Below are 27,784 nucleotides of genomic sequence, written 5' to 3'. Positions count from 1 at the left end.
GGTCCTTGAGTAAAGGAGACGAACTAGGCATGCCAACTAAACGCACAGGTCATCTTGGATTTCTAACTTTTTTTTGCTATGCAGGGTAACTGGCAAAATTTGAACTTAGGTCCATATCAGTGATATTAGTTCCCTGATTTTGATAACTATACTACAGTTATGTAAGAGAATATTTTTGTTTTTAGGAAATACACATCGAAATATTTAGGGGTAAAGGGACATGGTATTTGCAAATTACTCTCAAACAGTTCAAAACTGTATAAAAAAATGTAAAAATGTATACACACATGTATATATACATATATGTATACATATACACACATATGTATATATACACATTATATACGTGTATACACATATACATGTATATATGTGTACATGTATCATACACACACAAACATATATATATATCTGGGGAGTGTGTTTGAACGATTTTTGCAACTCTAAGTTTGAAACTGCCTTCCGCCCACCCAGAACAGCATTCCACAAATGACTGCACTGTTTCCCTTTCACTTTGTGAATGTCCTTATACTGTGTATTTTTTTTTCACATAGGTGGTGTATAGGAATTCTTTTTGTCCTCTTCATACCACCTGACTTACTGGCAAACAGTGTTACAACTGGAAGGGTCCTCTGAGATCACCTAATTCAAACCTCCAGGTGATGCGACTGGGTCCCGGGAGGGGCCTTAGCCTGGCTGTCACGCAGCTGATGGTGTCTGAGCTGACCCTGGATTCCAGGTCCTGACCCCAGCCCAGTGCTCTTTCTTCTCCTTCACACTGTGTGACCACACAATGCATTCGGCTGCAAAGGAGTGACAGCTGTGACAGGACATCCATCCCCTCGGCCTCTGGGGCAATGGCTGGGGCCCTGTCAGGACGGAGCTGGAGACCCTGGGGTCAACGTCCTTCTCTCTGTTGACTCCAGAGGAACCATGGAATGAAAAATGTTGGGCAGCTGCTCTAATCTCATCTGTCCCCAGGGCTCTAAGGACCACCTATATGCTAATGAGCCTCAGACTTGTCTCTGTGACCCTGACCTCTGTCTGAAGTCCACACTCCTATATCCAGCCATCTGCCAACGCCTGCCCATTGAATTGGGATGTCTAATGTAACACGTCCAAAGCCAAGTGCTAGATTTCTCCCCTCCCCTGCTTTCCCTGATCTCGGTCTAGCACCAACATGCACCCAGTTATCCAGGCCCAAACCCAAGGGCCACCCAAGCCTCCTGCAATTCTCCGACACCTCACAGCCAAACCACCTGCAGATCCTATCAGCCCACCTTCCAAATACTTCCAGAACCTGCTTTTCCTCAGTGCCGCTGTCACCAGCCTGACCCAGGCCACCATGATTTCTCACCTGAACTTCCGCAGGCACCCTCTGATGGTGTCTGACCCCAACCTTCCCGTTTCTACTGGGTGTTCCCCACCCAGCAACCAGCATGAGCCTGTCTCTCCTGAGCTCAGAGCTGTCCAAGAACTTCCGTCTCACTGAGAATCAAACCCAAGTTCTTACGAGGGTTTAGCTGACTGGGCTTCCCCACGGGGTCCGGCTCCTTTCTCACCATGCTTCGCCCCGAGCAGTTCAGGCACCTGACGCTCTGTTGTCCAGAAGCATGACCCGTCAGCATGGCCCAGCCTCAGGGTCTTCCCCCGCAGTCCCCTCTGCCCAGTATCCCACAAGACTGATTCCATGCAAGGCTTGGCCTCAAGCCTCTCCGGACAGGCCTTCCCTGACTCGCTCATGTACAAGGGCTACTACCCCCCGCCCTTCCCCACACTGACTTTTCTTCTCCTGGCATCACATGCTTATTTGTTTACTGTTTCTATCCCCTACTAAGTTCCCAGAGGCTGGGAATCTGTTTGGTTCCCCCCGTATTCTAGCCACTGCTGGGCACATAAGAGCAGCTCAATATCTGTTTGTTAAAGTAATGAATGAACCCTTTAAGTCGAAAAGGCAAGGAACAGAACAGTGTATATAATACATACCCATTTATTGAAAAAGAAAAAGAAACAAGCACATCTATGCTTGCCCATCTTTGGGAGGATTTCACAGCCATGGCCTCTGGGAGGGTGAACGGGTGACTGGTCAGTGTGGACCCTTTCGGTCCCTTTTGAATTTTTTAGTAGGTACATGCATTACTGATTGGATGAATTGAAAAAAATACATACATATATCAAATCATTATACTATATACCTAACAAAAATACAATGCTACATGTCAATTATATCTTAAAAAAGAGTCCCCCTGTAATTAAATCCACATTTCCTTCTCCAAAGTGGTGCAAGGAACACTTCCAACACTATGTGAAAACATACATGCATTACAAATATTAAATCATGGTACACAAATTCTATATGTACAATACATAACTTAAGATATGACTTTTTTTCATTGTAACACCATTCAGTGTAGCTTATCATAACTCAAGTTAAGACACATTACATCTTGTGCCTATAGTCACATTTCTCAGAAAAATCCCACATACGCAAAAGTCCCTTAGAGACCTAAATAAAAAGTGACTGAAAAGAGGACTAAGAAAGAAGAAACAAATGCAAATCAGCTTTAAGTCTTACTTGTGGCTTAAAAAATACACACACACACACACGAATATATATTATATATATGTAAAACATATCTATACTTCCCAACCCCAGAGCCCAGCGTGGGTGGCACCATGAGTTTTCCAGGTCGGAGGGTCTTGTGACTCTCCGTTGGACCTGTTAATGTCCTGGCCGTCCACAGTCCTGATCATAAAATAATTATGAGGAGACACAGTCACGAGAAGACCTAGCCTGCGTTTGTGAGAAGGGGTGAGGGCAGTGGTGGAATGCAGTGGCCCAACTCTCTCTCTACCTGAGAGACTCTGGACAAATCGCCTGTCTGGCCTTGGTGAGCTGGGGAGTAACAAGGGAGCGTGGAGGGTGGATCTGTCATCTTTGAGGTCTCTCCGGCTTTGGCATTCTGGGGTTCTGTTCTGATTAGAGGCTGCCTGTTGGACCACACAAATGGACAGACAGGTGCTATGCCTCTGAGATCCATGGAGATATAACCCTGATGTCGCATGAATCCCCCCACCAGACACTGACCCAGCTGTGTGTCCTCCTGGCTACTTGAGCCTGGGGATGACTGAGCCGGAAAGCTGAGGCTCACCCCCCTGCTTCCAGAAGCTTCCTCCTCAAGCCTGAGGCTTGGGCCTTTTGCACCTGGTTCCACCTGTGACTAGCCCAGCGAAGTGCTCTGGGTGCTGCCATGCGTGAGCTGAGCACAACAGCCCGGAGCCGGGCATGGACAGGGCTGCCTCTGTGTCCCCAGAGCTGGGCCCGGCCTGGGAGATCAAGGGGAATGTCGGGTGGTTCCGTGACCCAGAAGGGCAGACTAACTAAAGTGAACTTCCCTTTCCTGGAAAATGCTGGAAAGAAAAACACCATGGAGCAGAGCTCTTCGCGAGTTTGGGAAAAGGCCCTGAGTTGGCGAGGGGTGTGGGAGTGGGAGAGGCAACTTGTGCACACTGGACATCGATTCTCAAATCGCCTGCAGGAGGGGAAGGAAGGAAATGGCGTGGGTGCTCGGGAACTGGCCTCACTTCGGAAGGCCCCATGTTATTGTTTTCCTTATTACATTTCTCTGGCTAACTATTTGAGCAGACACTAATGTGAAGATAGGTCTGTGCATGCCCTCTGCGCGTGCCAGTGAATCGGTAGAGAGATGTCTAGAAGTGTGTTGGGTTTCAGAGGAGACTCCCTGTGGAATCAAGGAATTCTCTCTGGATAGTCCTCCAAATCGAGTTCAGGGTGTGGTTACCGTAGGGGAGAGGAAGAAAGGGTAAAATGAGAATACTGCAGTCAAACAAAAATGAGAAAGAAAACGTGTCTTTTCTAAGTGCAGTCTAATTCTGCCCTTATCTTCCAAACGCCGGAGTTCTAGACTTTGAGGGTGTCTTTTCGGGATGGGGGTGGGGCGGGGGGAGGTGGGGGCTGAAAGTGCACGAAGTTCTCACACTCAGAAGAGGGCCACTAAAGGAGGCTGACAAAACTCCATCCCTGCATATTAAAGAAGACGTGAGACCGCATTTAGGCTGGTGGATTCAGATGGAAGGAGTGGCAGAATCACTCCTAGTGCGAGGGTAGGGCCTGCACTTCTTTACTGCAAACAGCCTCAGAGATGACTGTAACTCAATCCAGTGCTCTCTTGTCACTTCTGAACCCTGCTCCCTCAGGTCCAAATTCCCTGTAGCGAACCGTCGTTGGACACATTACCTAAAAAACGAATCAGCCTGTGAAGTTTCTCCCTGCACTAGGATTATAAACTGTTATTGTACCTCCTAGGCTTTCGAATGGGAGAACTATGGCTTTACCCTTTTTTTTTTTAAATTTTTCTATTTAAGTGCATTCCAGAACAGAGTGTACAGACTGCAGGCACTTCAGAAAGAAGCTGAGATGGAAAAGTCTGTCTTGACACCAAAGGAAGATAAAGTCCCCACTTCCAGCTCCAGGGCCTGCTCTGTCACTCACCAGCTTGCATTTCAAACAATGTCTTTTGTGAGCAGTTAAATATGACAGATAATATAATTTTATATTTACAATTGCAATTTCAAAAGTGTCAGTTTTATCAATCACCGTTCTCAAAACCTGTAAGGGGCCCCTCACTGCTCCTTAAAATAAAGCTCTCACTCTTTGAAAGCGGCTTTTCCTTTTTCTCAGCTGGTGTCCAAAGCTATCTGTGGTCCGGCTCCAAGGCGATCTTTCTAACTGCCCTCTCCCATCTTCCTTGCAACCTACTTCTATCACTTCAAGCTGGCTGGTCACCTCCCTGTTTCATATTGCTCTTTAATGCTGTCATAACCGCAGGGAATTGTATCATTAGGATTATGGATACATCTTAACTATTCCCCAATTGCTGATTTTTTTTCTGTTTCTCTTCTCTGAATTTTGCCAGGAAGGGTGCAGGGAATCAACCAGTCCAGTGGTTCTCAATTTTGGCCAGTCACTGGAATATGGGATTATGAGGAGTGGGAGGGTGGGAGGTGGGGCTTCTTTTTTAATTGATGTACAACACGCATACAAGAGAGGGTACAAATCACAAGTGTGCCACCTGATGACTTTGGATGTACAAAGCACCCTCGTGTAACCAGCACCCAGATCAAGAAACAGAAGCTACCAGCACCCCAGAAAAGCTGGGGTAAAAAAAGGTTTTTAAAAAATTCTCACTTTCAGGGGCTTCCTAGGTGGCGCAGCGGTTAAAGAATCCGCCTGCCAATGCACGGGACATGGGTTTGATCCCTGCTCCAGGAAGATCTCACATGCCGTGGAGCAACTAAGCCCGTGCGCCACAACCATTGAGCCTGCGCTCTAGAGCCCGTGAGCCACAACTATTGAGCCCATGTGCTGCAACTACTGAAGCCCAGGCACCTAGAGCCTGTGCTCCGCAACAAGAGAGAAGCCACAGCAATGAGAAGCCCGCGCACCACAATGAAGAGTAGCCCCTGCTCACTGCAACTAGAGAAAGCCCGTGTGCAGAAACGAAGACCCAACACAGCCAATAAATACATAATAAATAATTTAAAAAAAAATTCTCACTTTCAGACCCAATCCTTTGGAATTCTGATTCCTAAATGTGAGGTGAAGCCCAGGAATTTGCATGTTTAAGATCTCCCCAGGGGATTCCCATGCACCACCAAGCTTGGAGACCACCAATCTAGCAAAAGTTTCCAAATCGCCCCTCAGGTGTCACCCTGGGGGCTGTGGGCAGAGGCAGGGAGCTGTCAGACCTACATTCCCCTTCAATCAGAGCCGCAGGTATCTCTCTCTTAAACAGGATCTCCCTCTGTGGATAAAAACAATCCCTTAATCCTCATTTCTGAAAACCACCTGTATCAGTCAGCGTTCAATTCAAGAGCAGAACTACAAGGATGGATGTGAACATACATGTACATGTACCTGTATATCTGCGGGTCTATTCCAGGTATCTCACCTTTTGCAAAAGTAATTGTTGGTTAAATGGCCTCTATAAGGCTGCTGTTTTGGATCTGATGCTGCAGCATGAAGTCCACAGGGCAGGCAGTGCGAAGGAAAGGATGGAAAGTGGTAGAGACCAAGAACAGTCTGGAACCCACAAGCCTTAACTGGAACCCCACGAGGATGGACTGAAACTCCTGTCCGTTCTTGCTGCCTTTGACTTTTGTGCTATGCGTGCCCCCCAGAAGCCAGGGCCCTTCACCAAGGAGCTAAACACAAAGACCTGGCCCAGGAGTCGGAAAGGCTGAAGGAGGATCCAGGGAAGGTGGAGCAGTTGCAGGCCTGGCCGCTGCCCATGCCAGTGAGGTGAGCAGCCAACAGGCGACAACGCATGTGTTACAAAATGGCTGCTGCTGCCCCTTGGTCCTTCAGATCTCCCCGGATCTCTCTGTGGCCCAGCCAATGAGCAACTCACAGGACAGGGAATTCTGGGAAATGTAGTTCAGCCTAGCCAGGTCGACACCTGACAAACCACCACCACTCATCTGATCACTGGTTCTCAAGCTTGGCTGCACACTGGAACCATGTGTGGAGTTTTTAAAAAAAACTGATGCCAGGCCTGCCATCAGGATATGTGAAAGCTCCCCAGGTGGCCCTAACACACAGTCGAGGCTGCTAGACTGACATGAACCTCAGTGCTGTCCCCAACCTGGGGCCACAGACAATAAATTCTACTCTCCTTTTGCCCGAAGAGGAACATTAAAATATCTGATTATTTTTCTGACGGCCCTAAAATGTTGTTTTTCTCTTTATCCCGCCTTCCAGCATCTGTCTGTGCTCCCTTCTCGAATCCAGCCACACAACCCTCCTCAACACGCTGGCCGCGGCTCAGATGAAGCCCTCTTGGTTATCCTCCTGGTCTGAGTGATCAGGGGCACGAGCGGCAGACCCTGAGATCATCCCAAAGCCATCAAGCTCAGCGTGCCCTGGAGTCTCCGAGGTTTTCACTATTAAGCTTCTAAATAAAGCATCTCTTCCTCCTAGGCATGGACTAGTTAAATGATTATAACACAGCAAAGCGGTCAGCGAACACTTAACCACTGTAACATGAGCCAGTGTTTGCGAAAGCCAGTGCCGTGGGCGCGCAAGCTGTTGAGCTGCCACTGCTGGGTCCTGCTTTTTTTTTTTTTTTTCTTGGCAGTGCCATGCGGCTTGTTCCGCGACCGGGTACTGAACCTGGGCCACGGCAGTGAAAGCATGGAGTCCTAACCACTAGGCAACCAGGGAACTCCTGCTGAGTCCTTCTTAAGAATGGCTGAAAGAGGAGCCCAAGAACGGCCACTGCAGGAAAGGAAGCGGGGAAAGAGGTGGGGGCTGGGAAGAGCACGGGTTCAAGTTCTTGAGATGCCACTAACCAGTCAAGGAGCCTTAGGCAAGTCACGTAAATGCTTCCAAGCCTCAGTATCAGCCCTGCCCCCCGCACAGGGTCATGGAGAGCATCAGAAGAGGCAGGAGATGTGAGACGGCCTGGGGGAAAGAAAGTCAAAAAGCACAGACATTTTTGTGTGTAAGGCAGTAGCGCTACCTGTTACAGCACTGGTGTCAGGGAATGGTTATCTAGATTATGGACCATTTAGACCCTTGCTTTCCTTTTTCTCTCTACAATGTGGTTATTTCTAATGAGACCCGCTGAAGTGTGGGACTGACACCATTAGTTAAAATAAGGTCTTTGCGATTCTCTTTGAGTTTCTATTATTTAAACTCTCCCCCTCTTCCCCATCACAGCAGACAGTGAAGACTGCTGGGCCACTCTAGCCTATACTCTGTAAGTTTACACAGAGAACCTCTCTAAGAAACAGCAGTGAAATAACCTTTCACAGCATCTGTGTGAAATAAAACCGGGGAAGGATCAGGCAGTGCTACAATATTTTTATTGACCCATGTTTGTTGTTTAAGGTAGTTTTCTGCGCCTGAATTAGAGTTCAAGCTCCCTGGGGGCAAGGGCCGACTCTGATCCCTCATTATTTGGACCTGTGACAGTGCCGAGGGCAGCGCAACAGAAAGGATATTACGTGAGGAGCCAAAGTTCCAGGTTCTAGGAATAGCCCTGCCCCTCAAAAGTCATTTTAATCCTTCTCTCGGCCTCAGTTTCCTTCTCTATAAAGTGGGAGTTACCTACTTCATGGGATTATTGAGTAGTGTGAAGTCAGACAATGTGTGGGGAAATACTTCTGTGACCCCAAAAGCTGTGCCAGTGGGAGAAATGGGATAAGAGCTGTCACTTCTCAAGAATGCGGTACCGGCCGACTTTCTCGTTGAGGACAGGGAGGCGCAGAGCAGAGGTGGTCGACCCTGGGCTGCAGGTGAGGAGATGCTCAGGGGTAGAGGGGACCAGCAAGGTGATGCCCCCAGAAGGCTGCAGAGTGACCAGAGTGACAGCGATGGCTTTCTCACTGTCCACCTGTGCTCCCTCTGCTGCTGCAAGCTGTTGGTTGGTTCAGTCCCTTGTTTATTCATTTGTTCAACAAGTGTTTATTGAGCATCTATTATGTGCCAAGCCCTGTGCCAGAGGTTGAGAATTGAATGGTGAGCAAAACTGAATGAGGTCCCTGCCCTCATGGAGCTGATCTACCCTGATGATTCCCAAACAAGTTTGGACTCAGGCTTAGGCACTGACAGAGTTGGACAACTAGCTTCATGAAGCCCCGGGTACAGATGCAAATGTTGTGTTTTAATAAGATTCTAGATTGAAGCTGAAAAAATATCAACACGTTGAGGCCAGGTCTGCTAAGAAGAAGAAAAGGTAAACTCCCACCAACCCCCTTTCGGATCTTCCCTTACTGGCTCCCACCTCAGGTTTCCAGAGTCCTGCTCTTTATGACTTCACCCTCTACTGAAACAGATTCATCCACCTTACACATAGAAGGTGGTGAATGCTTTGGTGAAAGCCTCGAGGTAAAGGAATGATGTCCCAGCTGGAGGGACAGGTCTGTCAGAGATCACCCTAAAACCACACTAGGGTGGCCACTTCAGACGGGCATTTGCAGGGACCACAGAGGTGGCCAAGGTGGGGGACTAACAGCAGGGGTAAGTAAAGTAAGCAACCCCTACGGTCTTTAGTTTTTATTTATTTTTATTTTTTGGCCTCACCCTGTGGCTTGCAGGATCTCAGTTCCCTGACTAGGGATTGAATCCAGGCCCTCGGCAGTGAAAGCCTGGGATCCTAACCACTGGACCAGCAGGGAATCCCCCCCCTCCCCCAGGGTCTCTGAGGATGACCCCAGATCTGGGAGGAGTGAGGACAGGAGCAACGTTGCTGTTTTCAGAGTTCTAGCTTTTGTTTAGGTGAGAAGGGTTTACAGGTTCTTAAACTATTACAAAAAGCAAGGAACTAGACAACTAACTATATAAATGAAGGGAGGGAAAAAAGAAAGGCCAGGGGAGTCTTTAGCAATCAGAACTCAGAAAATCTCCATCAATTGACCCTCTTTTCCTTCTCAATTTTGACTGAACTGCCAGACAATCCCACTGGTGCATTTCCAGCTGGAATTACAGTACTTCTCTTCGTGAGAAAAGTAAGACACATTTTATTATGAGACACACCCCAAAGCCAAATTCCTGAAAAACTGTAGGTAATGTGAACCTCACGTGGACTCATTAAGTGAAAACTCTGTACTGCAAAGTAAAGCACAGACACTCAAACCCGCACAAGACAAATGCACCACACTGAGAATGATTAGAAAGCAAACACCCTCGTAGTGGATACCAGGTGGTTGAAGAGAACCTCGCCGGCCCCCAGGGCCCCTCCATGCACCTGTCCCAACCGCAGCCCCTCCCTCCTTCCAAAGCATCCACACTCTTGACTTACAGTTCTTTACAGTAAGTCCCACACATACGAACCTTCAAGTTGCGAACTTTGAAAGATGCAAACGTGCGTTCACATGTCCAATCACGTAAGTTAGTCCACGTGTCTGGTTGCATCCTCTACAGGTGGTTGGGCTTTTGTGTACTTTACTGTACAGCACTATATAGAGTACAGCAGTACAGTATCTTTATTTCAAGCCCAGGATGTCCGGAAGCAAGCAAGCGGTGATATAGCTGCTACCGTGTAGCCGATTGTGTTGGTTGGGTACCTAGGCTACCTTTGTTGGACTTAAGAACAAACTGGACTTATAAATGAGCTCTCGGAATGGAACTCATTCGTATGTAGGGGATTTTCTGTATTTCCTTGTGTTTATTTATCGTTTTATCACCCTAGTGTGTATCCTTAGACACTGTCATTTAGTTTTGCCCATTTTTTAGATCTTTTAAGCTTCTTTCAAGCGACCACTTCCCTCCATCGATTTCCCTTACCATTTATCTATTGACGACTCAGGTGATCTAACCTGCAGTTTTCTACTGTCTGGGTTTTGCCCTTGGTGCATGCCAACATGTCCAAGTGTGTGCATTCTTAATGCAAATAATCACCCGTTTGAAAAAACAAACAAACAAACCTGTATGCAAGCTACATTCTTTAGGAGGGCACAACACACCATAATGGCTTTCTCCTGAGTGTGTTGGCAAAGGGAGCTCTCACAATAGAGGTAATGAGGCAGGGTGAAAACGTGATCTGGGGGGGAACTCTCTGTGGAACTAGTAATTTATGAAATTTTTTTTTTTTTTGGCAGTTGGAAGTGACCGAGGAATGCTTCTCTCTAATGTCTTCCCCTATAGTTTGCTTTAGCAGGAAACACATTTGCAGTGGGCTCTGGCATCACGTTATGCTCCAGGCTCCAAGGTTGGATCCCATTAGGTTTTATCAGAGATGATTGCATAATAGGAGCCTGGATGTAGTAAAAACCTAAGGAATCTAAACCACTAACCAGACTCACCAAATGTAATAAATATAAATGATAGATGAAAGGAACATAGATCTGGCCATTTACTTACGGTTTGGAGCAGTAAAAGCAAGCTTTAAATTTTTTTCTTTTCTCTATTCTTAGCAGGCAGTCCCACGAACGTACTCATTAGCATTTTCAAGAGGCTTTATCAAATACTGACTTAATAAAGAAGTGTATCCACTTAATGGTGACCTCCAGACACCCCCAATAAGTCCAGGACCCTAAATTACGTGCTCCAGGGCTATGGCACCCACCCAATGGACAAAAGAAATGAATAGTGTCATACGTGGAGATGCAAGGTTTTTTAATGCTTAAAATTAAATATGTGTGGGGACTGTTTTGATTTACACAGGGAAAAAAAAAAGCTCCCACACTGATGGATATAATAAAAAAATTCAAAAATCAAGGCACTACTATATATAAAATAACCAACAAGGACCTAATGTATAGCACAGGGAACTATACTCAGTATCTTGTAATAACCTATAATGGAAGAGAATGTAAAAAAAGTATATATATTTATATGTATATGTATAACTGAATCGCTTTGCTGTATACCTGAAACTAACACAACGCAGTAAATCAACTATATATCAATTAAAAAAAAAAGATGAGATAACAGCAACAAAAAAAGTCAAGGCAATCTTCAAACCCAGACCATGGACACGACCTTTAAAAGTTTACTACAGCATTAGTTGTACAGCCACAAAAGGGGCCTAAAAGACATTGGGGGCATAAAAGAAATTAGGCAGAGGCCTCAATTGATCCCATTCTGGTTCTCTATTCTTCCTGCTTTCCTTGGTTCTTTTAGGGATTGTATTTGTGAAAGAAATTAGGAGTGTGGATCCTCCTCCCTGTTAATGGTGGAGAGAATGCAGGGATGGGAGGGAGCGGGGGGCTGGGGGGGGGGGCGGGGGGGGCGCGGAATAATCAGGAGAAGGACTTAGTGTAGATGTGACAGCCGGACTGATTTCTTTCCTGAGCTCAGGAGTTTTTAACATCTGCCGGCAAGATTGGTACCTGCTCTTAGTGTGTAGATGGTAAAGTGATTGCCAACCCTGGTTTTTACAACGCTCTAGGGTATTTCCAATGATTACAACGTGTGTGCTTAAAAATTCTCAAAACCAAATTAATCTGAATTCACTGAGAAGGCAACTATGATTCAGAAGCATTTTTTCTGAGTTCTCGTCTAGTTTACCTTTCTGAAATGTTTGATACTCCTTCTTGGGATTCCTTCCTGCCTGGACTCTGTGACAGCGTTACTCAGATGTTTCCAGTCTAACCCCTTGCCTTCTTGGCTGCCTCCTGCTGCTCTATGTATGAAGTGCCCACCACGTGAAATTTCTCAAGGGCAGGCCGGGCTGGGGCTCAGCAGTGATGCTCAAAGATACATTAGACCTTGGAAAGGCGGCTGAATCTATCACGGCTTCTGGGTTTCTATTAACTCGCTTCTCAGGCTGGGTTGGGCTCAGCCTAAGCACGTTACATGCATCGTGGCATTTAATCTTCACACTACCTCTCTGAGGAAGCATGATTATACCCATTTTCTACACTTGAGATCTAAGCTAGGAGAGGGCGGGCGCTAGATGAAGCAGAGCTGGGCGGTGAGCCATAACACTCTTCTGTCTGAAACAGGAGATTCTGTCCTCGTGTTTCTGGACAAAGTGGCTGGATCAGGGCCTGGCAGGAAGGAAGGTGAGCCTGAGCCGTCATGATGCAGGAGAACCAATCAGTAGGATGAGTTCAGCTAGAGTGTGCGTGTGTGTGTGTGTGTGTGTGTGCGTGTGTGCGCGCGCTCTGCGTGGATGGTTGTGGCAGGAAGTGAGGTATGATCAAAGAGACAGAAGAATGCTCACAGGATTGAGCAGTTGCCCTCAGATGGATCTCACACCACAGGTCCCTGCCTACGTGTACAGCCCTATTGCGACTAGAACATAGGGAGTTCAAAATGAAATAATCCTTGAAACTGAAACCAAATTATCCATGGCAATTTACTAAATAACTAAGGTTTGCTAGGCCTTATTAAAATAAGTGTTGAGTGTATTTTCTTATCCTCTGACGTTCACTTCTTCACTTGTCAGCACCTGCTGGCAGCAGCTGGAGTAATCTGGCCAATTCTGCTGTATGTGCAAATCAATTTGATTTCCCCCTCAAAAGATAAAAATCAGTAAAGTGATTAAGATACAATTAAGGCATGTCATTGAAAGCACAGACAACAAGAAAAGGCTGAGCAGGACACACCCTGAGGTCACCACTGACTTCCTTCTACTCAAATTCAAATTAAATGATTCCCTCGGCCTCCTTGCCTGCTCTACTGTACGTGATATTCTGGGCAATCAACAAGACTCCTTCTACTTCTTGAAATTCTCTCCTCTTTTGGCTTCCATCAAGCTGTTCTTATGCCAGGTTCCCTGCATGGCTCTTGTACTGGTTCCATAACTGATAATCTGTCCATCTATCCATCCATCCATCCATCCATCCACCCACTTTATAGATATTTAATGACCCAATGTGCCAGACACTCGGAAAAATGATAGGGTACATTTATGCCTGGTTTTACAGTTGGAATTGCTTTTATATTATTTCATTAATTTCTTGCTACAACCATGTGAGGTGGCTGCTGGTACCTCCATTTTACAGAGGAGAAAACAGGCTCTGAGAGGATCTGGGATTTATTCATACCAGCATAGCCAGCAGGTGGCAGAGTCTGGACAGGAATTCAGGTTTTCATGCCAGTAAGAATTCATAATGGCATTCTCTTACATAGTGGTCAAGTAGAATTTCTCAACTAGTCTCAGTATTCCTAATTAAATGTCACAATGCAGTCAATACCTAGTTATTGAAATTGTGCTAGGCTCTGGGGGATGCAAAGTCTGGGTCTCATCCTCATAGGAAGATAGGGACCCAGTAGGGGAGTCATTAATTATATGTGGCCTAGTAGGGAAGACATTAACTATATGTTCACACCACAAACATTTGCTTTCAAGGTATGAGGAAGAGTGGACCTAGTTATGAAAATCAGGAAGTCTTTCAAGAGGAAGTAATCATTAAGATGTATTCTGAAGGATGAGTCAGAATTTCAGGAAAAGGGGATGAAAGAAAATCATATACAGAGAAGGAAAAGCATGTGCAAGGGCCCAGTGGCAGGAAGACCCAATGTGCTGAAATTTGAAAGGCCAGCTTGACTGGCATATAGAGACTGAAAGGGAGTCCAGCACAGGATGTGTGTTTCAGACCACTCAAGACTTTGTAGCCATGGCAATGACTTTTACTTTTAGCTTCAGAGCAATGGGAAGACACAAGTCAAGGGAATGATATGATTAACTTTTTGATTCTAACTTCTGTGTGTAGAATGAACTGTAGAGGAGCAAGAGTGGAAGCAGGGAAAACAGCTGGAGGGCTTTTGTAGTTGTCCAGGTGAGAGCTGATGGTAGCTTGGACCAGGGTGATGGTGGTGGAAATGGAGAGAAGAATCCCATGGGTGCCCCCTGCTCTGCTCCAGCCCGTTTTCTCCCTAAACCCTGTCATCAGAGTGTGCTCACGAAATTGCAGTACATGGAAGCTTGTCCACACTTCGGGGCTCTGCGGGAGTCTCCTCTTCCAGGAAGCCTTCTCCAGACAACGCCAGTCCTCCGAGATCTTTCCGAAGCTGATCTATCTTCTGTATTGTTCATTTCACACCCGCTTCTTCTCTATGGCTTGGCTGTTCTCCGCTCCATTCCTGAAGATGCCTTCGTTTCTCTTGTCTTGCTTTCTCCCTTTGGAAAGTAAATGCTTTGTTGGCATTTGCTGAATGGTATCAACAGGGCTCCTTTGGAAATTACATTTGTAAATGATTACTCAGGCCAATTGCCTTTTTCTTTTCTAAATTAAACACTGGTTGCTTTAAATCTGTCTTCATGATCTTGTTCTATCAAAACGTATGTCCCAATTTTTCTATTCTTTCCTCTAAACTCTTTTCCATATGTCTCCTAGGAGAAAGCAGTTTTAGGGGGAATGGAGTCGGTGGGGGCAGGGTGGGGGCAGGAGTGTAATTAAACAGGGGCTATCTGACCAGAATTCCTATATCTCTGAATGGGGTATTTGATTAATCCTTTCCACAGGCACCATTATTCATGCCCTGATGGAATCTCATTTTATAGCCCTTAATACATGGACCCAATTTATCCACATCACATTGTATTCTAATACTTGTCATCCAAGTTATTAGCTATCTCCTTCTCAGTGTAAAATCATCAGCAAGTTTGATTAGCTTATTCCCTGAGGATGATGGGGGAGATAAGAAGAGACACAGTACAATATGACCACCGACGGTTCGGCATCCTGAAGAGCAGACAGCTAGGCGGAATCCACTTACGGAGCTGGGGTGGCCACATAAACATCCACCCCCGTGGGAGGGTGTCTGAGTGGTACCCATGAGCCATAGCCACAAAGGGCTGGCCACTGTCGTGCTCTGTGGCACCGAGCCATCGTCCTGAGCGGGATCACTTCAATAAAAAGGAGCAAGGATTCTCCACCTCCTGCTTCCTAACACCCCCTGCCCCCCAAATATCCTTCCTGAGAGGCACAGCTCAGAAGCTCCTCTTTATTCCAGGACGCCACTGCAGCCTGAAATCCTGTTCTTCCCCTACTGGGGACCTGGCAGGCAGAGTCTAGAAGGAGATGCACAGCACTGTTTATCGCTCTCTCGCCAGCACAGAGTTGGCTCTAAGCAGCCAGCCGCTTCTCCCTCCTCTCTGGAACCAAGCTCGAGCCTTGGGACTCAGAGGTGGCTTCAGTCCTTTCTAAGCAGGAGAGAAGGGGCCCACGTGACCCCTAGAGGATGGGGGGCTCAAGGACCACGGAGAGCTTCCAATGCCTCTTCCCCTCCCCACCACCTGTCCTCAGCCCAATCAAGAAAAACTCTCACAGCCCATCCCGGGGTCCTTTTAAAAGCTCCCACCACCTTTCATCAGTGGTCCTTTATCAATCACCCGTGTGCTTTTCTGAGCCTGGCAAGAGGAGGATGAAAGAGACTCTCTCTTTGTGGTGGTACTCCTTCAGGTGGTAGAGCCTCACTCCCTTTCCTGCGAGTGTGCGCTGGACCCAGTAACTCGTTTCTAATGGACAGAATCAAGCAGAAGTGACTGACAGTGTGTGTCACTTCTGAGATGAGGTCCTAAATGGCATTTTGACACCCGCTCCCCTCAAGCTGTCCGCTCGGAGGGCAGGGAACCGCTGGGCTGTCACCAGCACTACGGGGAGGCCTAAGGCACTAAGAACGAGGAACAGAGGCCTCCTGCCCACTGCCAGGGGAGCGGGCCACCTTGGAAGCGGGTCTTCCTGCGCCAGCCAAGCCTCCAGATGACAGCAGTTCTGGAGGACAGCTTGACTGCAACCTCATGAGAGACCCTGAGCCAGAGCCACCCAGCTAAGCCGCTCCCACATCTTGACAATAAATATTTATTGTCTTAAGCTGCTAAATGTTGGGGTCATACACTCTCACTACCTCAGAGGAAGGCCTTGGTCCCCTCCTTCCCTTCAACTGCTGCCTTAATCTCCTCTCCATTCAGGGAGTCTGGTGTCCGTCCCTCTGGTACCCTCTACTGGTCCATCCATCCCTGGCCTCTACTGTGTCCTCACAGCCTTGAGGGCTCCTTCCTGAGAAGAGGGGGTTGTAGGGGAGGAGCTCCCCTGTGGCCTGGGTTTGGAATTCTAGCTCCTTGTCTACCATCCAAAGTGACATCTGGAATTAAGGGAATGACTCTTTGCAGAGAGCAGCATTCCTCAGGCCATGAAACTCTCTCTTGTTTCTGAACCCAGTGGGGCTTAATGACTTCACTCAGGTCGACAGGCACCAGGAAAAGACTTTGCAAAATAACGTGTTCCCTTATGTATCATATGCGCCTCTCTTGTACCCTTTCTGCTCATTTGCAGCTTCTGTAAAAGGTCATGTCTCATTTCAGCTTTGCAGTTAAGCGCATCTGACAGTAAGTGTGGATTCCAGAACTGGATGGAAATGCAGCTTGGCTTAAACATTGCAAGGTGTGCCCCTCTACCCCAGCAAGGCTGGCTGTGTCCTCCCACAGCCATGAAGGAGGAGGCTCCTCAGATTATAATTGGACAAGGGGCAGAATGTAGTTCTTGGTTAAAAAAAAAAAAAATTCAGGCAGCTCTTCCACCTGATCAAATCCTAGCAATTTTATATATCAGTTCTACAGGGCAAGGTCAGACAGTTACAGATGTCCATCTTTTGGAAGGCTTAGAAAAGTGGAGTGGCCCTCAAAGCAGCAGTTCTCAAAGCATAGCCCCTGGGGCAACAGCATCAGCCTCACCTGCAGGCTTGGTGGAAATGCAAATTCTCTGGCCCCACCCCAGACCCACTGAGTCAGAAGCTCCGGGGGGTGGGGTTCACCCTGTATTTTAACACCCCCCCCCCGGCCCGCCCCTCAAATGAACACTTCTGATGTGTGGCTAAAGGCTGAATATCACTGACAAAGGATTCAACGTCTAAATCATTCACTGATTCATTCATAAGACATTGATTGAGTGCCTACTATTTGCCAGACACTCTGAAGCGACAAAGCAGAATTGGAAGGATCTCCTTCCTCAAGGATTTCACAGTCCTCCCTTGCTTTGTGACACAGCTTGAGAAGAGAGCAGAATTCGAAGACACTGATTCAAGGAATGGAAACCACTCTTTACATGTAGAGTCTTTTCAACGGACAGGAGGCACACCAAAATTGTTTTTTCTCCAGGAATGATTATACTCCCAAAACAGTAACTTTTCTAAAGTAAACAAATGTATGGGTTTAATACATCATGTGCAGCTGGCTCAGCCTTTTTAGCTTTTAAGAAAAAAAAAAGATTATGTGATTTCATCATGAATGAAATGCAGGATTACCTTAAAGATTCACTTAGCTTTGTGCCTGTCTCTTAATGAACAAGCTATTCTGTTGTTCCACCATCCTCCACGAAATCACACTTCCTCCCCTCTTTCTCTGCAAGTTTAAGTAAGATGCCTCATTCAGCCTCAGAGCTAAGATGTATCGTGTTTCCTATGACTGGGACTCGACAGCTCTACATTTGTTAACTCATTTGATCCTACCCAATCTTATAGAGGCAGCAAACACACAGTCTGCAGATGAAGAACAGAAGCTGGAAGAGGCGGGAGCAGGAGCCCAGATCCATCTTTCACCGCATGTGAGTTATCCTGTGCTGTAGTCTAAGCCCCACTGGGTCATTCTACTGCTCATTAACTGGGGGAACATAAAAGGAAATACTGCCCTCCCCTAGAAGACTGCTAGCATGAACCACTGGCTAAAGCTCAATTGGGGTATTTACTTTTAAATGTTAAAGTTGATGCTACATTCCTCCTTCAGTACCGTGGATAATGAGAAGCTGGGCATAAACGCCTCCTGGTCACCAGCATCAGTGGCCTGTGTGAGAATCTGCTCCATATTCAGCAGATCAAGCTTTGAGAAGATGCTTCACATCTGCTCCTTTCTCAGGCCGTTTCAGTGATGCTCAAGGATTCACTGAAACACTCTTGCGGCAGATAACTTTTCTGTGGTTAGGAATGAACTTGAGTTAATCCAGCCAAGCCTGGGCCCTTGGGACGCCCAGTTAATCCGGCTGCTGCAGGGGTGAAAGATGTGACTGGTGGCCACAGAAGAAATCAAAGCTGTCAGGCCGGACCAGCAACACACTCAGCCCCTTGGCACAACCACAAGGCCTGCCCTGGCCAGCCAAGTGCATCCACCACGCTGGCCCAGCGTTCATTTATGGGGGTGTCATGGCTCACCCATGAGGCAACCAAGAGGTATCAGGAAACCTCTTCTGCCTATTGTCTTCTTGGGAATAACCTGGTGACTTTAGTTTTATGCAACCGAGAAAGTCTAGAATCCACGTGGGCTGTGCAGAAAATCCCACGGGTATCTTTCAAGCCACATATTTTTCAAGCCTCGAGAGCATGCAACTCGAGGTAAACCCAAGTACATCCCCCTTTCCCACAGGGTTTCTGTAACCAAGGCTTTTCAGAACGTCAAGTCCAACCCCTAGTTCTAATTCAGGGGTGCTTGTTGGCTTCTGCTGAGGCACTGATTTGACTAGTGGCATTCCGTGGAACGACAGACATGAGACATTGAGCTCACAAATGTATGATTTATTTCAGTATTCTGAAATGAGGAACGTACCTATTGACGGCACACCGGAGGCTGGGAGATTCTGAGAAAGCATGTCATGCATATAAATGGCACTTGCGAGGAAAAAATTTGCTTATGGTTACGATCCCGAAGCTGGGGACCACCCCACTGTGCTCTCCACCCTCACAGAGGGATGGCTCCGCGGGAAACCGCGGGGATTAGATGATCCTGCGTTTGGACACCCATATGCCGCCTCATTTATCTACCTGTGACAGGGACAGTGCTGGAAGAGAATCAAAAGATGACAAATTGCTTCTGGTTTTAAAGGAGCTGTTCAGGCTGGGTGTACGCCCAGGGGGAACCAGGTTTCATGCCAGCAGCCATCACTTCATCCCGTTATGAGGCCACATTTTGGCAAACACCAACCAGCAGATGACTGCTGTCTCCTTTCACCAGTGGATTTAAAGACACTTGCTCTGAAAGCCTGAAATCCAGTCATTCTAAAGATGAGTGCAGCACAGAGCAGACCTGCCCACACACTGCTATGAGGCAGGATGGCAGGCATTAGACAAGAGTTCCAGATGAGAGGGTTTTTTTTTCCCATGTTGAGGCAGACAGATAACAGGGGGATGATTTTGCAGGATTCCAGAGCAGAGATACAGTATCAGCAAATGACTGGGAAAGACTGACTTATGTAACATAAGGAGAGAAAAATTCCTAGGATACTGGCCACTGGAATTCGCTTTTGTGGATACAGATCACCCCCCACCCCCTCCCCCGGCCAAAAAAAATCCCAAAACCAAACAAAACAAAACTCCACCAAGTTTCCAACTTCTCTGGGAGCAGGGATAAGGCACACTGGTTTCAAGACGGTCTCAAGAACCAAGCACAACTTGAGCCCGCCACCACCCTTCTGCTTACAGCCGGTGGTCCAGCCAAGGCTGGGCATCATTCTGGCTGTGACCCTTCTTCCCTCTTTCCAGCGGATGCTTCCTCTCTGGGAATGACTATATGATTCATGGTTGACACACGCAGTCCTTTGGAGGTGAACGTTCCTTAACCCATTCAGTTTGTCTTTCTTCTCCGCCACGCGCTGGAGTTCGCAAGGCTGGAGAAGTGCCTCACTATGCTTACGTATGCAGACGCCAGGTGCCTATTCTAAGCATTGCACTGGTATCTACTTACTTTATCCTCCTGACAGTCTTTGAGACAGGTACTAATGTTATCCTCATTTTGTAGATGGGGAAACCGAGGCACAGAGCGAGATTGAAGGTCACTTAGCTGGTCAGTGGCAGAGCCACAGTCATGCCCAGACAGCTTGGCTGCAGGGTCTGGCTGGCTCTAACTCCTCGCTGCTACCTCTCCAACACAACCTACCTCCAAACACAGCGGCTGAACCCCATGGGGGTCCTCGTTAGGCCAGGCCTCTCTCTTTCCCAGGCCTCTGGAGTTCAGTGGGTGCCCAGAGCTGGAGCACAGAGCCTGCAATGTGAAGGACACAGGCTCATCTCCAATCCCCCGACTGGCTTCAAAGTTCAGGCCAGACGTCCAAACGTCTATCCTGTGTTTGTTTTGAACATTCCACCGCGTTGCCCCAGATGCTTCATAGATGGTCTCTCTGCTCTCCTTCCTTAGGCAAGCACCTGGCCCCCTCCCCGCACACCTCCCTTGCCTCTGGCAAGGCTCCTGCTGCCAGTGACTGACGTTCCCTGCCTCACCTCATTATACATTTCAGCTAAAAACTCCTATTTCCCACATGGCAGCGAGGTATTTTTATAGCACAAGTCACATGCCAAGGCATTCTCAACTTTATCACTTGGAAAAATAACCTTGGAGTTATTACATCCAATAGTCACCATGCCCATTCCACAGATGGGCAAGGAGAGGCGGGTGGTCACAGCAAGGTTGCCAAGGAGTCCTAAACTGCCAAGTCTCTTGAGCCACTTATATACAATCCTCTCTCCAAACTGCTTCCTCTCATCTTCCTGTTTAACAAACGTATCGAAGGCCTGGGAATGAGGCATGCTCTGAAGATCAACTTGTACTGTATCTGTGTTTGCACCCCAGTTCCCAGAACACTGATGAGCAACTCTAAGGTCCAGTGGCGGGAACATCAGTGCTCAGCTTTCTGCCAAAACCCATTTTCATGAGTAGGTTTACATGCATGAAACACACATGTGGAGTTTTTGGTCTGCACAATTCTCTCATCACCCATTATAACTAATCAGAATGCTGAATGGGCTTATTCACATGCAGAACACAACTAACTGCCTTCAGCATCTGCTGAAATGACCGTGACTTTGTTCTGATGGAATCTTCAGGCCAAGAAATGAAAAGGTAGATCATAACCTAGAGGCAGACTGCACAATAGTCCTTCAGAGTCAAAACTGTAAGACTGTTTTTCAAATAGTTATTAGACAAAGCTCAGATCCCAGGAGAAAGAGATATGAGAGGCTAGAGGAAGTGTTTGTTGCCCAGAGTCTGGAATTAGAAACTACAAAGGTTGGGAGTTTCATAAAGGTAAATTGGCCTCCAATCATGGACACGCTATTTGGCGGCCGCTGTGCATTTTTTTCACTGGGGTCTCTGTTCACGGAAAATGTACTGGTGTGAGAGTCAGGAGTCCTGAGGACTAGTCCTGGCTCTGCCCCTACCAGTTGTGTGACATTAGGAAAGTCACTAAACTTTTTTGAGCTTCCAAATCTGGGAAGCCAGTCCCCACCAGTCTACCTTACTGAGCTGTTATCAAATCAAAATGAACACACTATGAGAAAACGCTTTGTAATGGCAAGACGCTGTAGATATTTCCAAAGATATATGATCACCCTCAAAAGGCGGCAGTGAGAACAGAAGCCTCTCATCTCTGTTTTCAAAGGAATCACCTTCTAGAGATACTGCTGAGAAGTGGCATTTGGGAGTGTGACGTCACAGGATTCAAAAGCAGGCAAGCACACACTGTTTCACTCGTTCACCATCTCTGCTCGTGTTCGCCCTTGAGTCCTTATCTCACCATCCAATGCATACTTGGAGTACTTACGAGTACGCAGTGGGTACTCATACATGTGAGACAAACCAAAGAATGCCAGCTAAAGATTTCAGTCCCTCTGCAGAAAGTTCGTCCGAGGGAAAGAAACTGGGGGGATTTCTGGGAACCTGAGTCTAGGCTAACCAGCCAACTTGGACTTGGATTTCTGGGATAAGCTGGTCACTTGACCTGAGTGTCATATTTGAATATCCAGTTTGCCTCGCCCCAGCTGGCGGGGAATAAAGTATCTGAACTAAGGGAAGTCTGGTGGAAGGCATGTGTATCTCTGAGTTCCTAAAGAGTCTATCCCTAGAGATTTATAGCCTGGGCATTTTCCCCACTTTTGCCCCCATTAGTTTCAATTTCTCTAGCTGACATCATCTTCTCACCATCAGGAATCCAAAAGAATCACACCCCTTCTATTTCTCCTGCGTCAGATTATCCCCTCTAAGATACTTCCCTGATCCCTGTTGGTGGCTTCCTGCCACTAGCTAAATCTTCTATCTAACAGCTCAAGGCATTCGGTGCAAAACTGCAGATTTCAGCAGGACTTGGACCTGGAGCTGTTGGGCGTGCCCTGTGCAACATTCACCAGGAACATGCATGTGCTACAGAAGTGCTGTCTGGATCGAGTGCTGACTGGTGCACATGGCAGGGAAATGACATTTGGGGCCACTGAGAAGATGTGATCGGATTTCCCCTTTAAAAACTTACAGCAAAAGCCCTGCCTGAGACCATTCAATATTCATAAGTGGAAAGCAGAGATGGCGTTTCTGTTCCGCCAAAAGCAATAGCTATTTATCACAGCAAATGACTGAAATAGTTGTACGTACAAAGCTTTACTCAGTGCTGTAAATTACGGTATACAGAAGATTAAACTTAAGCCTAATGCTACCCTTGAGCTTCCACAGCTGAGTCCTATAAATGGATACCCGTTAAGAAGAGAGAATCTTTTTCCTGGTTACTGTTTAAAAGTGTATCTCTATTAAAAGCTTGTCTTAGACGTAAATTACCAGGAAGCCTGCCCCTGGCCCCAGGCAGGCTCTTCCTTGGGGCACTGACTCACAGAGTCACATCTAAATGACTCTGTGACAAGCTTGAGAGTCAAAGCATGTGCTGTGCTGTGCTGACCTCCAGAGGGGTGGAAGCGAGAGGGACTTCACACGGGGGTGAATGAACACCTACTTCCAGCTCTGGGCCAGGAGAGGAGTGGGAAGGTTCTGCAGGGCTTTAAGGAGATCTTCATAATTAAAATGATCCTGAACCCCACCACTTCAAAGAAAATGCTTCTTCTGGAACCTGCTGTTCTGTGAAGTATCAAGGAACCCTTCCCAGAACTGAAGCCTCTCTTTTACTAACTACATTTTATTCTCCAAGCACTTGCTTCTCAAAGCGTGGTCCATGGACTAAAAGCGCCAGCATCACCTGGGAGCATGTTAGAAACACAAATCTGCTGAATTAGAATCTGCATTTTAGCAAGAAACCCCCAGTGGGCTTATATGCACATTAAATTTGGGGCATCAAGGGATAAGTAAGCAGGTGTTAACAGGGAGGAGCCCCTTGATTTTTACACTGGAAATCATTACACGTGACAAATAGAATTTATGGGAACAGGTCCTAACAGTGGGCTGTAGGATTCTGAGCTCTCTTTTGTTCAATCCTACTTCTGAACATTTTCAGGAACTTGAGGGATTTTTATGAACTAGGAATGAATGTACCACTCTGAACTAGAGAGGTGACCCAAAGCACCCCAGGGTGTAAAACAGAGTGAATTAGCAAAAAGTTCATGCTTTATACATCAGTCAGGATGCCTCAAATCCTCTTGTGAGTCAGGAGGCTGAGAACGTGTGGCAGTGTTTTGAGACAGGATTTCAATTCTTTGTTGTAATTACCAGTTGACTTTAAGTGGAATAAGTATGTAAAAATCTGTGTTGTTTGAGAAGATAGATATCCTGAACAATTGCATTCTTTATGAGAAAAAAATTACTGTTCAGCAGGCATGTTAAAAATTAATGCACTAAATAAATAGATTTAAACAGACAAAGAAATAAATTAAAATTTATCACGGCCAAGCCAGCAGTGGGAAAAATGGCAAGAGGGTTAAGAAAACACTGCTAATCTAATGGAAGGCAGGAAAGGAGAATGAAAGCAATAAAATGCAAGGTATAGAGAACACAAATTAAAAGACAGAGATAAGTCCAAATATATAAAGTAATCACAATAAATGTAAATGGATAAAACTCACCTATTAAAAGACACTATCAGATTGGACTTTTTAAAAAGCCAACTATATACTGCTTACAAGAGAAACACCTAAAACAAAATGACACAGAAAAGTTGAAAATAAAAGATCGGAAAGAGATAAGGCAAATGCATACTGACCAAAAGAAAATTAGGTAGCAATGTTAATCAGATAAAATAGGACCTAAGGCAAAAGCATTAATAGGGACGAAGACTCCACCACTAAGATGACATGAGCCATAAACGTATATGTATCCAATAGCACAACCTCAAAATTGTATGGCAAAGGGTGTTAGAGTTTCAGGAGAGACTGACACACTTACAACCATCAGAGGAGACTTAAAACTCCCTTCTTAGAGATTACAGATCAAGCAGACAAAAATGGTGAGGATAAACAAGATTTGAATAACAAAGTAAACAATTACTATACGGAACCCTGCACATAAAAAAGAGATGATAAAAATTTTCTAATCACCTATGACACATTAAAAAAAATACATGCCAGTGTGATCATGAAGTAGGTATCCTAAATTATAAAACGGATAACATAACTTTCCCTGGCCATCACAAATTAAACCAGAAATCAAAAATAAAACAATAGTAAGCCCCCCCCCCCTTTACATCTGGAAACTAAAGCCACACTCCTCAATTACTACTTGGCAATGGTGTGGTTTTTCCTATGTGTGGCCCAGCTGCTATGGGACCAGGTTAATTTACATGATATTTGTCAGGAGTATCACCAGAAACAGGAAACTCCCCAAGCCATTATACATTCATTATTTTGTACTTTGAACTAAATTCTAAACCAAAGGGAAGGTGAAGTACCTGACTCCAGGAAGAAAAGAAGGGATGTGCGTGGGTTAATTACGACCTAGTCGTACGGCATCAGAAGCTGCTGTTGGCTCATTCCCCAGACTGTACCCTGTTTTACCATGCTGTACCCATCTCTTGCTGCTAACCACTACTGGCTGGATGCAGAGACTGTCCTAAAAGTGCTCTTGTCACCTGGGAAAAGGTGCTATTCAACTGATGTGGCATCCTACAATTTATAGGGTCCTAAAACTGAGCAAATTCTGTAGTTAACAGTTTATATGGGACTTTCTGTCTGCTCGTTCACAGGGCCAAGCACTTCCGAAAAATGATCAGGGAATGCTGCACAGGAAACACACAAGAAAAACATAAGTCCATGTGTCCTGGTGTAGAAAGCAGTCCCCCTGAGAAATCCCCCCAAACCAACCACTTCCTCTGGACTGTGCAGCCAGTTCAATTCCAGTCCTGGCTGAATAATGAAAGAAATATTAAAAAGAAAAACACCAAACAACCTAAAAAGAATAGAATGCAGGATGGGGTGTTACTGATCAAATCACATTAATGACAGGTCTGCAAGTTCTGTGGGCCAGTGCATGTCAGGGAGATGGAACAATAAGAAAATAAAAGAGAGGACTAGAGCTCTCCTACCTGTGCCATGGGTACCTGTGCTGGTCAGAACAGCCCAGTGATTTCCTGGCTCACAAACATGACAAGCCACAGAGTGGGGGCAGCTCTCAGGGGACCTCCTCCTGCCCTGGGCCTCCTCACTGGTCTCCGTGACCCTCTCAAACAACACCAACACTACCCCCCTTCAAAGAGTACCCGAGGCAAAAGTTTGCTGATCATGGCAGAGGCTCCCCACTACCCACCTCTAGGACGAGTGTCACAGTGGTAAGAATATGACAGGGGCAGGACGAGTGTCACAGTGGTAAGAATATGACAGGGGCAGCTGAGAAAGTGGCACAAGCATTTTCAGAGCTGCTGTCCAGGTCCTGCCTCTTTTAACGCACTGGTAACCTGATTCATGTGCACCTGGAGAGAGTGCCACCATCACATGATGCCCCAGAGCGGACGGTCATGCAGGTCACTGGGTTAGGGGATCCATCAGGGCTGGTGTCAACGTGACCTCATGACTGGGGACAGCGCAGCAGGGCTCCTGGTGGAGGCAGGCACGTTTGAGAGGGTTACATATGGGGTGGGGACAGCCCCAGCCACTTAGCAAGACGAGCAGAAAATCACAGCCACCCCACGAGGGAAGCCATACTCATTTCAGAAAAATGCACCTCTGGAGAAGCCTCAGGAATTTGAAGAAATAATTCCTGGGAGAGAAGAGCAAAGCATCTATGATGCTAATAAACAAACAACAGGGTTAGTGAGAAACAAAACCCTGGACAGACACCCGGAGTTCCAGTTTTATAAAACACAGACTAGAGGTGCTTTCTCTGGAAAAAAAAAAAGATTATTCATTCCACGTGAAGAAAGATTCATCATAGTGAAATTGTTTACTTATTCTTTCATCATTTACTTCCCTCAATTTACATTTTCCCCCAGATGTATTTACTTCCCATGTGCCTCCTACATAGCAATTCCCCAATTCGCACTCATTTTCCAGAAGTGCCTGGCCCGTGAAAGAGCAGAGGAAAGGTCCTGGGCAAACTCCTCACTACAGTATTTCCTTGATTCCAGGATGCCACTGATTGTAAGAGGCCACATCAATTTACCAGCACCTTTTCTAGAGAGAGAAACATACACATGATATGGGAAGAAGCACTTGGACTTTAGAAACAATAGGGCTCGGAACCTTCTTTAGAGACATCCCCCGCCCCCAACCAGCACCCCCAAGGTGAGCCTATATACGGTGCCTCGCATGTGACACTTTGGGAGGGATCCCTCAGTGACCCCAGGCAAAGCACTCAGAGTCAGCTTCATAAGCGAATACTCCAGAGGCTCTTCCCAAAGAAAAACTGTGATGGCGGAGTGGCAGTGTGGATGGGAGTTGGGTTGTAAGCATCAGGGCATGAAGTGAAAACGATGGATAATCAAAACCACCCTTGAAAAGCCTTCCATACATAAAGTATGGTAGATATGCTTTGGGGATGGGGCTTTCTCCACGGTCAGTTTCTCCTCCGGGACTGGAGACGATCTCTGATTCTCTGCTCGGACACTAGGTGAAAGAATGGGCTTGTATGTAGGACTACATTATTAACCCAAAAAAGTGCATTATTCTTATCATCATCCCAGTGCATGCGGCTGAATTCTCATACATTAAGAGCGATGGGACTCTAAAGCGAAAGAGATGTGTTTTTGTTTTTTTACTGCAAGACCTCTGAGTGCTTTGATGGGCTAATAGCTGCTGAGAACCTCCAGAGGGGAATCTGGCACGTGGTCATTCCCAACTGTGTGCATGGGCCCAAGCTCCAGCTCTCAGAGCACGGATGCACTACCCCACGGAGGGAACACTGCTTGGGAAACCCTGCTCTGCTCATTGCTCCAGATGGGGACAATTCCAAAATGACCTTTTGAATCGGTGCTGGCAACATTCTTTGCTCGGATTTAAATAAAGCGATGGCTGTTCCCCTAATTTTCCTCGGTTGATACAGCTCTGAGGAATGGAATGAAGCAGCCCGTACAGCGAGGACAAGCCAGCGATGAGTCAGAAGCCAGCGGTTATGTTACAATGACAGCCTTCCAGAACTCAGCTGTGGTCAGGGATCGAAGCAGCAGCCTCACCAGTGCTCAGCGAGGAAGG

The 27,784-nt window shown here is 46.6% G+C and overlaps 1 protein-coding gene across 8 annotated transcripts in view; it reads right to left on the bottom strand.

The window, feature by feature from the left end:
- The window catches only part of ATXN7L1 (ataxin 7 like 1), a 226,452-nt gene that overhangs the window by 104,309 nt on the left and 94,359 nt on the right, over nt 1–27,784 (bottom strand). Inside the window, exon 4 of one of the 8 annotated variants that reach the window (XM_057733560.1) lies at nt 13,493–14,594. The exons of the other annotated variants lie outside the window; for them this stretch is intronic. Coding sequence (XP_057589543.1) covers nt 14,512–14,594 — 83 coding nt within the window. The 3' untranslated portion in view covers nt 13,493–14,511. Of the gene's footprint in view, nt 1–13,492; nt 14,595–27,784 lie in introns of those variants that run through there. 8 annotated transcript variants of the gene reach the window in all.

The sequence above is a fragment of the Hippopotamus amphibius genome, chromosome 4 (assembly GCF_030028045.1).
Source record: "Hippopotamus amphibius kiboko isolate mHipAmp2 chromosome 4, mHipAmp2.hap2, whole genome shotgun sequence".
NCBI classification, from domain to species: Eukaryota; Metazoa; Chordata; class Mammalia; order Artiodactyla; family Hippopotamidae; genus Hippopotamus; species Hippopotamus amphibius.
Note: the sequence above shows the minus strand (reverse complement) of the source record. Positions and strands in the feature narration are given on the sequence as shown.